This window comes from Columba livia, chromosome 1 (assembly GCF_036013475.1).
Source record: "Columba livia isolate bColLiv1 breed racing homer chromosome 1, bColLiv1.pat.W.v2, whole genome shotgun sequence".
Classification (NCBI taxonomy): Eukaryota; Metazoa; Chordata; class Aves; order Columbiformes; family Columbidae; genus Columba; species Columba livia.
Window position 1 is genome coordinate 147809497 of NC_088602.1, and position 11929 is coordinate 147821425.

General features: G+C 49.9%; 1 protein-coding gene across 2 annotated transcripts in view; it reads left to right on the plus strand.

Moving 5' to 3' along the window:
* Window positions 1-11929, plus strand: part of LOC102088970 (chromatin remodeling regulator CECR2) — a 106607-nt gene that overhangs the window by 86570 nt on the left and 8108 nt on the right. For both annotated transcript variants that reach the window (XM_065036791.1, XM_065036798.1), the window contains 9 exons: window positions 2218-2347; window positions 2640-2677; window positions 2769-2860; window positions 3145-3271; window positions 4627-5054; window positions 6254-6382; window positions 6494-7316; window positions 9385-10792; window positions 11634-11739. In XM_065036791.1, the coding sequence (XP_064892863.1) occupies window positions 2218-2347; window positions 2640-2677; window positions 2769-2860; window positions 3145-3271; window positions 4627-5054; window positions 6254-6382; window positions 6494-7316; window positions 9385-10792; window positions 11634-11739 (3281 nt within the window). The remainder of the gene's footprint in view (window positions 1-2217; window positions 2348-2639; window positions 2678-2768; window positions 2861-3144; window positions 3272-4626; window positions 5055-6253; window positions 6383-6493; window positions 7317-9384; window positions 10793-11633; window positions 11740-11929) is intronic.

Genomic DNA, 11929 nt, shown 5'->3' on the forward strand with positions numbered 1-11929 from the left:
CAGGAGGAAATGGCCTCAAGTGTGTCAGGGGCGGTTCAGATTGGATGTTAGGAAAAAATTATTCCTGGAAAGGGTTGTCAGGCATTGCACCAGGCTGCTCAGGGAAGTGGTGGAGTCACCATCCCTGGATGTGTTTAAAAGGCATTTAGATAAGGTTCTTAGGAACATGGTTTAGTGCTAGATTTAGGTTATGGTTGGACTCAACAATCCTGAGGGTCTTTTCCAACTGAAATGATTCTATGATTCTATGAGGTGATATGAAACAGGATGGAATATCTGCTCTGAACTTCATCAGCATTTCTTCTGCTTCTTGGTTTTGGACTGTGTGCCTGTTTTTAGATCACGTTCCTGTTTCCAGTCTGGGATTTCACTTCCCCCCATCCCAACACATGCCCAGGTAGCAAGTCTCCTGATGGGCCCATCTGTACGTTCCTGAATTTATGAGTTAAAGCAGCTTTCTAGATTTCTACCACAACAGCAGGTTAGAGTTTCCCAGTTCTCTTCCCAGATGCTGTTCCAACATTACGACTTGCACACATGACTGTTTGAAGTACTTTTTAGGGCATGGGTTAGATTTTGAAAGATGGTGGGTATGACTCAACCCATGCCAACAGCATGACAGTGAGCTCTGCCAGTGATCTTTAACATGCTATATTAATCACTTGCTGTGGTAGGTAGAGTGACCTTCCATTAACCCTGATTGAGCTCCAGTCTGGTACCAGGGTAGTGCTTCCTGATTCCTGTCAGTTTACCAGGTCAGGGCCTCAGCAGGCCTTGATGGATTTCTAAAATCTACATCACCTTGCTTCTTGGTCACTGTTGCCATGAGGTTTTCCTTTTGCTGCCCAAATCATCACCACATTCTCAGCTTTCCCACTCAGATGACATTATTATGGATGTCTACGTGAAGCTAATTTTACAAAAGAAGCATACAGTACTGAACTGTGCTTGGACAGACTGCTAACTCTAGTTTGATGTTGGACTTCTCACCACTAAATGTTATAGTAGATGCTGATAGATTCTGTAGGACGTATCAAATTCAAGTCTTGTCCTCCCAACTTCAGTGCTACCCAGAGCCTTCTAAAGGGAAATTTGGACTGTCTTTTAACAGTTTTTGACATACCTAGCCATGGAATGCCCTGGAAATCACAGAATCAAAGAATGTTAGGGATTGGAAGGGACCTCAAACTATTCCTAGTTTTTTGGTGTCCTCAACCCCCATTCCAAGTTTGGTTTTGACTGATAGAGTAAGACAGTAAATTAATACTCTTCCACCAGAGCTGGTGCTTCTTGAATCGTTGGCATTTTCCAGAGATGGAGCCTCTGCTAAAGGGTATTAGCCAAGTTTTCCTCATCTTTCACTCTGGGTGTTCCTCTACTGTGACATTCTCTTTGAACGTTACTTTCACAGAATTCTGCTCCTACAGAAACTTGGTATGACCGCAGGTGTTTAGCAAGTCAGATGAATTCAGATTTCCTATAAAAAAAAGGAAATGAGGTTCATAAGAGCCCATAAACTTTCTATTATGAAACAATCTGTTAGCCAGCTGTCTGGTTGCAAACCACAGGTTATATTACCAGCATTGCTTCTTCCTGTCTCTCACCTCTTAAACTAAAGCTGTCCCAGTGGACCTCCTGTGTGGCAGCTTGCTCCCTCTGGCTGCTGACCATGAAGGCCTATCTGAACAATCTTCCCAAAGCTGGCTGTGGTGGTGGAGGATATCAATGACCCCACAATGACCCCAGTTACTCATTGCCACCCCTCTGACAGAACCTCAGCATTGCTCTTCATCCACTTCATCGCAAAACCAGCTTTTTGCCTTCACCTGGCTGAGGTGAAGCATTTGAAGGGATGGTAACTTAATAAGCCAGCTCTTTCCATATTGCTGATCTATGCCTAGATCTGTGTGTTGAACTTTTCTCTTGGTACCACGCCGTGGTCAGGAATTTGTCTGGAAGCTGGCTAGGGCAGCATTTGTATCACAGTAATGCTTCAAAATCAGTGATAGTAGAGTCAAGGGGAAATGAAGATGTGTGCTGATGGTGCGCTGTATTTCCACCTCCTCTGCTCCTGTGCTGCTGCCACGTTTCCTGAAAGAACACCAACAATTCACTGGAGTTCTAGAGAGTTGGAGGAGCTGCCTTCGTTTTCCCTGCAGGATCTTGTTGACAGGGAGTGCTGAATGGTTTTTCACCTCTCTCCCCACTTTACTGCAGAACGAGCCAGGAGGAGGAAGCTTCGTGAAGAGCGGGCCTGGCTGCTGGCACAGGGGAAAGAGCTCCCCCCTGAGCTTTCCCACTTGGATCCCAGTTCTCCTGCCAGGGAAGAGCGAAGAACCAAGGACCTGTGAGTATGCAACTGGGCATGCAGCTTGTGGGTGCGTCAAAGCTTAGGTAGGGGTACAGGGAGGAGAGGAGTGTGGTCATTCACAGGAACAAGGAGGGAGAAGCGAGGCTGGAGAACAGCAAGGAGTAAGATGAGACACATCTGGATTTGGTGCACACTAGAGGATTGTTTGTGATGAGGCCTGATTGTCAGCATTGTGGCACTGTGCATGGGGTGGAAGGGAAGATAAGGTGAGAGAGCATGTCTTACATGTCCTCAGGCTGCATATTCACTGTTGCGTTCCCTGTTACAGCTTTGAACTGGACGATGAGTTCACAGCCATGTACAAAGGTTAGTCCTCCAGCCTCAACTTCTCCTATTGCATGAAATGCTCCTCTGAGCGTGTGTGTGTAACCATTCACCTTTCTTTTGTTCCTGCCAGTTCTAGATGTGGTAAAGGCTCACAAGGACTCTTGGCCCTTCTTGGAACCTGTTGATGAATCGTATGCTCCCAACTACTACCAGATCATTAAGGTATGGAGGCAGAGTGGTCCAGCCAACTTAGCGGATGCACTTTATTGACTGCAATGAAGTTTTTTGGAAGTGTTTTGAAGTCTTGGGGGCTATGTTACCCTCACAGTCAAACTGCGTGACTCCAGTAGTCCCTTCTAGCCTAACAAGTCAAAGAAACCAAAGATGAGAGGCTGTCTCTCAGGACAGCAGCCTCTGCCCCCATCCCCTCTCTGTGAGGAAGCTGGCTATGCAGCTTCATATGCCCCACTATGCTTGCTGTAACTGGAGGGTTTGTTGTGTTTCAGGCCCCTATGGACATCTCTAGCATGGAGAAGAAGTTGAATGGAGGTCAGTACTGCACCAAGGAAGAATTTGTGGGCGATATGAAGACCATGTTCAGGAACTGTCTTAAGTACAATGGTGAAGGAAGTGGTAAGAGCAGTAAGATACTGTTTGTCTCTTTGCAGTGCTCAGTCAAAACAAGCAGTGGTCATCTTCCTACTACATGATTTGTGCTTATTCTCTTTCAGAGTATTTTTGGGAGGCCAGACAAAAGAGTGGGAGCTCCTCAGTAATATGGCCTGGGGTTTTAATGAGGTTTTTAGGACAGTTTGGTCATGCTGGATTGGGGCATGGCATACTAAGGGACTCCCATGTTGGTAGAAGTCTGTTTCTTTCTGAGCTAATCCCTTTGTTTGCTTGTGTGTGTCTGTGTGCCACTTTTTCTTGTGATATCTAACACAGACTTTGAAAAGCATTGGAATCTCATTAGCTCTCAGTATCTGTTGAGTAACACTAGAAAGTGAAGAATGAATCAGGCTTGTAATCCTTTGGATGGAAAATTTGATTTTGAGATTCCTTGGCTATTGAATGCACAACATGAGTCTGCAAATGGGAAAGCCTGGGTTTACTTGCCATACCAATTAAAATTCTGCATGTTGCTTAGGTAAGAAATCAGATCACATATGGTGGGTCGTCACTGCAGTCTGTGTCTCACCAGCACCACCTTGAAAGGGAAAGTAGTTAGAGCTACAGGGCTTCTCACTGTGGGCCCCAGGTAAAAGCATTCCTGAGCACCACTGGGAGAGCTCTGTTTCCCAAGGCACTTCTGGGTTACTTTAGTGGAAACAACTGCAAAGTCATTTGCTTCAAACCCTTGTCATTAACACCTCTTGCATGTCTTTTCCTTCCTATCCACTCCAATGAAAAGTAGGAACCCTACTGAGCAGAACTGTCATGTAGAAATGATGGTGGTGTTGGCAATAGCTTTCATGTCAAGGTCAGCAAGTGCTTTAGAAACCATACATGGAGGAATATGTTTGCTGATTTTCCTCTGTCTACAGCAGAGACTTGAACAAGTCCAAGAAAAACCTGTGAATGTAATCAAATAGCATTGCTGGAAGTTCACATTTCTTCTCTCAGCACTCTGCTGGCTAACTCCGCAGGTCACACATCTCTGCAAGCAGAGGTGGTGCTTCTCCTAATGCAATTCTTGGCACTATGCTGGAACACTGGGTTAGTGCTGACTGTGCAAGCTGTGCTGCTAATGGTACTTTGTCATGCCTGTGTGCCTGTCTTCTGGTGGGGTTGCTGAATGAATCTGATGCTGCATTGCTTATTGACTTTAAGAATGTAAACCAAAGTCAGCTAGTTAAAAATAAAAGTCCTTCCTCAAAGAAACTTCATGGAGGGGAGATGATTTACCTGACGGGGCAAGTCTGATGTTGCTTAATTGTTTCTCTCTATAAGGCTCTGTTCCTGATGTTCTTGAGTTTTTTTGACTGCAGAATATACCAAGATGGCTTACAACTTGGAGAGGTGTTTCCACCGAGCAATGATGAAGCACTTCCCTGGGGAAGATGGAGACACGGATGATGAATTTTGGATCAGAGAAGATGGGAAACGGGAAAAGAGGAGCCGACGGACTGGCCGCTCCAGCACAGGCAGCGTTTGGACTCGGTCACGAGACTCAGAGGGACCAGGCAAGAGGCAGCAACGCCTGGAAAATGGAGGAAAACCTCCACCGTACCGAGCTACTTCCAGGGCTCCAGCTTCTTCCTCCTCTTCCTCCTCCTTCTCCTCATCCTCTGCAGAGGATCCAAGTGGCAACCCAATGCAGCCTCCTCGAGAAGTGGGCCCTTCCAATGGGCGAGGTTTCCCTCGCTCTCTGCAGTACGGTGGCATGCCCAGCTCTGTGCCACATCCCGGCCAGATGGTAAGGAGTAGTTTCTGCTGTTCTTCACCCATCAGGCCTGTGGAGGGAGGGATATAAATGAATGGAATTAAGCTCTCCTGTGAAATCTCTTTCACATGGCAAGAATCCTTTCCCAGAGACTGAGGGTCAGAGCTATGGTTTCTGCAACTGAAACTTTTCAACCCTTAGATTTAAACTGGTACGGTCCAGTCTTACGGGGTGTCCATTTAGCTTTCTAAGGAAACCAGTTTTAAGAGTAGTTGGGGATGGAAAAGTACTTTTGTAACTGGAGACTGTTCCATGTCACCACCACACTAGCTAGGAACAGTCTCGTAATGTTTCCCATGGTCAGTATGTCCCTGTGTGGGCCTGGGCCAGCCCTTGCTCCCCCAGTTCTCTTCTCTCCTTGGAGAGTTACCCCATTGTGCACGGAAAACAGTCACATTCCCTTTCTCAGCCTCCAGATTATGATGCTGAACAAGCCAATCTTCTTTTGACTCAATTGTTAACAGATGCCTGGTAACCTTGTGCTATCTGTGTACAACTGCATTTGATTCCTTGAGTATTTATAAAAGCAGCAAACGAAACCAAACGCAAGGCCACCCTGGACTGAAGCGGTGACCTCCCTTTAGCCCAGCATTTCTCTCAACACCACCTGTTCTGCCTCTCCACTGGACTCTTCCTCACCCGTCCTTCACTGTCTTCCATTTTAACCGGAAATGTTTTGTGGTGTGCTATATCAGCTGCTCCTTTGAGATCCAGGCTACCCCTCACCCTTTTAGCTAGAGATCAAACAAAATTTTTAGAGTGCTTCTTGTAATGCAAATACTGGGAGGCAGTAGGAGAGCTGGAGGCAACAAGTATTTAGAAGGAAATCCAGCACATTCCCCAGTTGTGCTGCTCTCATGCTCTTGTGGTCCACTCCTCTACTTGGAGTGAACCACGGCTCCATCCAGACTTCTTGGTTGCCCCCAAGGAGTTGGGTGGCACCGGAGTGCAGGGACATGGGGCTGGGGTGTAAGGGTGGCTTTGGCAGGTGAGATTTGTCACCTCCTAGGAAAAAAAACAAACATGTTTTTCCTGGTATGTGTAAAAAATCTGCTGCTCATCAATGTGCTTCCTCCAGCCTCATCTTCTCATCACCTGCAGCAGCTCTGCTGCTTCTCTGTGCTTCACAAATTGTTTTATTTCTCCCTTCCGCACCCTTCCCTGTCCCTCAGAGACCAGCCGTGCCAGGAACATTTGGTCCCCTACGTGGATCAGATCCCACAAAACTCTACGGCTCGCCACGAGTGCCTGAGCCCCATCCCGGAGAACCGGTCCAGCAGCACCAGCACTTTGCCATGCAGGTAAGAAATGTGGCAGCCAAGGGGACATGCAGGTCCCCTCCACTCCTTGGTGCGATGGCTTTCACCGAGACTCACCCCATCTCTCTCTCTCTCCCCTCACCTCCTCTCCAGCCGGCTGTGGGACTGAACGAGCACCGCGGGCACAGGCTGGCTGCCCCAGAGAAGCAGACATGTGCAGGACCAACCCACATCTCCAGCCTCGGCCCTCGGCCGGGCACCCTGCAGCTGGGGCGTGTCAGTGGCCCCCCACCTGATGCCGTCTACCCACCAGCCCAGTTCCAGCAGGGCTTCCTCCCCCCGAGGCACAACGGGCCCCCCGTGAGGCCGCCGGAGGGCTCCGAGGTCCCCCCGGGGCACATGTACCGGCCCTACAAGTACCTGAACCGTGCGCACCCGGCTCTGTGGAATGGCAGCCATGGCCCTGCCAGCCAGGGTGCCATGGGGCCAGAGGAGAAGTCACCCATGGGGCCGGGGCCATCGCTCCAGCCCCGCGGCATGGGTCATATGATGGACCCCCGGGCCATGAGGCCAACACTGCCTCCCAGCCAGTGGACCGAGCAACCAAATTTCCTACCTCACGGGGTGCCTCCCTCAGGGTATATCAGACCGCCTGGGAAAGCCACCAGCCAGAGGATGCCGCAGCCAGCAGCCACTCTGTTCGGGGGACAGCCTCAGGTGCAAAGAGGGTGCCAGGGCGGGGACTCCATGATGGACAGCCCGGAGATGATCGCCATGCAGCAGCTGTCCTCCCGCGTCTGCCCACCGGGTGTGCCTTACCACCCTCGCCAGCCGCCCCCACCGCACCTCCCCGGACCCTTTCCCCAGCTGGCTCATGCTGCTTCCACTGCTGGCGTGCAGCCTCCAAAACCCGTTGTGGGGAATGGGAGCTCGCAGGAGCTGACCGGTCAGACCATGAAGCCAGAGACCAACCAAGGTAACACCTCAAGCACCCACCTGCCAACACGGCAGCCACTACCTGTGGGGTTTGAACTTCCCTGCCTGCATCTGTTACCTGCATCCCCCTGCTCACCTTCCTTTTGCTTGCTACCAGGCATCCCTCCCACCTGCTGCACCTTTTCCCCTGCCAGGGCAGACCCTCTGCCTGCTGGTCCGTGCTTGAGAGGAGGGCACGGGGGCACCCCCAGGACAGCTTTGTTGCTTTTGGGCTCCAGCCTTGTAGGGTCCCAAACTTAACTGTTTTGCAGATGCACAAAACCTGTGTCTGCAAATGTTTGGATTTGTGCCACTAGAAAAGCGAAAAGTATTCCCTGGCTTACTGGAGTAAATTTTAAACAGTGACTGAGGCTCAGCAACAAAAGTACTGTTTTTTTCTAGGAAATAATTAAATTCTTGATTAAACAGTTGTGGGACACACATTTTTTAAGTGTGAGGGGTTTATTTTTTAAATCTAAATTGGAATATCTTTTCTGCTGAAGCCACTGCTTAGATTTTTCTAAGACTGTTTTTCATTGTAGCCTGCTAGGGGTCCCCTATGTCCCAGCTATCCCTGTAAGCTCTCAGTTTACCATTGGGTGCAAATGCAAAACATAGTCTGTAGTGCTTCCAGGGATCACTTGGAGTTAATATAAAAATGGGATCTGCAGAAGGTTTGGTAAGTAAAGGAGATGTCATGTGAATAAAGGGTTTAAATACACTCCTTTGAGTGTATGTCAGTACAGCTTCTCCTCTGAAATGCACATGTGTCTCATGAGCTCAACATCTCAAAACCTTCATACAACAGGACTGTCAGAAAGCCACTGAGCAGCTGTGTCTGTTCAGGTGGGGTGGCAGCGTGTCATGTGTGCCATCACAAGTTTCTTTCTAGTTGAATTTAATTCATTTTAGTGGGTAAACTGGAGATCAAAAAAGACCCTTAAAAATAAAACAAACCTAAAGTAGAGATCAAAAAATCCCAGAGATAAAAAAAAAAAAAATTTTCATTAATTCTAGCTGGTAAACTAGAGATCAAAACCATTGCATCTTTTATCAATCCCTCGTGTGCCTTGCACTAAGAAGAAACTCGTTCCTTGTGTGGCATTGCTTAAAAGTCATTATCATTTAACTGTGCAGGATATAGAACAGAGACCGGAGGAGGACGTTGAGTGATTGCAGGGCAGAGTAGCTGCATCTCCAAGTCACAGTTGGTTAAAATACGGCCATGATCAGCTCTGCAGTATCTCTGTGTGTGGTAACGCTTCTGCCCAAGCTGTGGGCAAGTGGGGTTTGTGGACTAGAAGGGGCAACACATCATGAAATCTGGCTGCTGTTACCTTGGCTTCTTTGCATGCTCTCATGTGGATCCTGCCATATTTCCCAACTCTGCCTCTCCATTAGGCAGTCTCTGCACACCTGTGTGTCAGACCAAGCCCACGTGTGCAATGTTACCCTGGTGGAAGTGTGACTTATCAGTGGCTTGCAAACTGTAGCAGGCCTGTGTCTGAAGGGTTCAGTCCATGCGTGCCATCTTTCCAAGAGAGGTACAACCTCATGAGGAGTTATTAAAAGAGCCCTTTTGAAAGAAGGAGCCAGTAAAGATCACCTAACTCTGCAGAAATGCGCTTCAGAATTGCTAAAGGTCTCTGAAGGAAAGACTGTGTGATAATTGTGGGAGGGAGGCTGCAGCCCCACAGGAAGGGTGGTGGTTGTGTTGCCATGCTGCGACAGTCCTGCAGGGAGTTTTGAGTAGAGGATGGGACATTATAGGCTTTGGAGCAATTACAATGGAAAGACCTTTGTGTCTTCAGAAAGTCACTCCTTTTTCTCTTCCGTTTGCACACAAGTGGGGTGCTTTCCCCATCCACATGTTAGGGACTTGTCGGACAGAGCGGCCCAGCAACTTTGGGTCAGCAGTAAAGAGGATGCTAAAAGGTTACTTCAGTAGTCCTGGATAAGCTGTCAGGAATTTGGGTGAGCATGATTAGACGTGTGCATGTCAGGCAGAGAAGGCTGATTTCCGAAATTAGGCTGACGTGTGACTTTTCCCCCGCTCTCTCTCTTTCCAGTGGAGCCGCCAGCAGGTGTGGACGAGAAGGCTCAGTGCATCGGCATTCCTGACGGCACCTACGCCAAACTCCTACCTCATCCCAAGCCCCCGCTGCCCATGGAGTGCACCAGGCGCGCCTTGCCCCCAGATGGGGAAGGGGACAGCTCCGGTGCGAAGGCTGACCTGAAGGCAGGGCAGGGCAAAGGCACGTGGCCAGTGGAAAGCAGCTACGCTGGCGGCCCGGGCTGTGCGAGGGACCTGGTACCCGCCTCAGAGAGAGGGGGTCCCCTGCCCGAGAACGGGGTGGCGAGCGAGGGGCCGGCAGGCAGTGCCGAGGGGAAGGGGCTGGCTGCCAACCTGCTGGAGAAGCCCGTCTGCAGCGGGGGGAAGGTTCTGCCAGAAGCAGCCGTGCCTTGCATGGGGCAGGGCACCGGCCTCCCTGGCATGGACGCCAGCTCCATGGGTGCTGCCCCCAACCAGTTCCACCCTCTCTACATGCCTGGCCTAGAATACACTAATTCAGCCGGGCGGTACCACATCAACCCAGGCCTGCAGGGGTTTGGCCCCATGATGGGGGGGAAGCCTCCTCCTCCTGCCTCTCACCCCCAGCATTTCCCCCCGCGGGGTTTCCAGCCGAGTAGCGCCCACCCGGGCGTCTTCCCCCGGTACCGGCCCCCCCAGGGCATGCCCTACCCCTACCAACCACAGCCTCAACCTTCCTACCACCACTACCAGCGACCGCCCTACTACGCCTGTCCGCAGGGCTACGCAGACTGGCAGAGGCCTCTGCACCCCCAGGCCAGCCCCAGCGGGCACCCCACCACCCACCCACCCCTGGCCAGACCCCCTTTCCCGGATCGGGGGTCCGCTGGTGGCTTGCAGGGCTGCGAGGCGCTGAGCACCGCCCTGGCCTCTCCCAACCGCATGGACGTAGCGAGTGCCAAAGAGGTTTCTCCGAGCGATGGGCAGGAACTGGGGCCTGAAGATGAGAAGTCTGAGGAGTCCCAGGAAAGACCGGAGAGTCCCAAAGAGTTTCTTGATTTGGACAACCACAACGCAGCCACGAAGAGGCAAAGCTCGGTGGCAGCAGGGGAATTCCTCTACGGAGCCCCCCCACCGCATCTGGGTTCAGGGATGGGATTTGGCCCATCAGCTTTCCCTCCCCACGGGGTGATGCTACAGACTGGCTCTCCTTATGCATCCCGGCATCCCGCCAGTCATTTCCAGCCCAGGACATATGGATCACCCATGAATGCTCACCTGTCTCATCATCCAGCCTCTGGCCAGGCCAATGGCCTCTCTCAGGAGGGACCCCTGTACCGCTGTCGAGAGGAGAACGTAGGTCACTTTCAGGCCTTGCTGATGGAGCAGAGAGGCAGTGGAGGTGGCATGGGGGGGCCACCCCAGGACTTGTATAGACCCTCGGGGTAAGATCATGTTTTCTGCAAGAAGGCAAAGTGGGAGGGGGGTGATGCCTGGGTGACGATAAGTGTTGGATGTCCTTGAAAGGATGGCTTGAAGTCAGAGGAGATGGCAAACCAAGTTGAAAGGCTAACAAGTGATTCTTGGGCCTTTGGAGTAAGAGGTCTCTTGAGCTGGAGAGAGTCTCTCGTTGCAGCTCCTTTAAACAAGTAGCAGTTGCTATCATGTAGACCTATTAGCCTGTCTCATCCATCCCCACACCAGTACTTTGTTTTATCTGACAGTGTTTTATTAATATGTCATCCAGGGTTGTGCATCTCTTAACCAAATGGACTCTTGGCATTTTATTTGCAAGAATTTTATTGCATCTTTCTCATAGTGGGGCAGAATAGCTGATTGAAGTGGAAGTTAGCCTCTTGTTATGATCTTCTTTTAATGCTGCCCCCTTTTTTCCTCTTCGTCTTGCTTTGCCCTTCCTCTCTGTCACAGATTTCCCTCACAGAAAATTACTTCTTACTGAGACTGTGCATATAATGTTTTATTCCCAAGTGGAAAATTCTGCTACTCTGAATGTTCCCTGTTCAGATTTTATAAATATGCTTTGACTGTTACTGTTTTGTCAATCCCAGCATGACAGTCCTTCTTCTAGTATTCAGGGACCTCAGCTTACAACTAAGCAATTAGGGGAGTGATATGGATTAAAGGTTGTATTTTCAGGGGAAGCTGGAAAGAATACATGAGATGCATGCTTGTATGCGAATGATGTATGTATGCATTCAAAGAAGCAGACAGGATTTGCTCTTGATGTTCATGTGCTAAAACTCTCTCCATTTAACCTGGCTCCAGAATGCAAATGCATCAGGCTCAAGTTCCTTTCCCGAAGATGCCTACAGCAACCATGTCCCGGGAGGATCTGACATCACAAAAACCATCAGTGTTGCCTCTGGATCAAGTAAGAGCTGTTAGAGCAGAGTTGAAATGCGAGTCTTTCCCTTCCACTGGTTAAAGGAGTGAAGGGTTTGATGAGAGTGGGAAGCACTGGAGGAAGCTGGGAAGTGAACTGCTGCTATGCAGAGGAGTTGGGGATATCTCTCGAGTGTTAGCTGGCTATAAAATGTAACCTAGGCAGAACAATAGAGCTA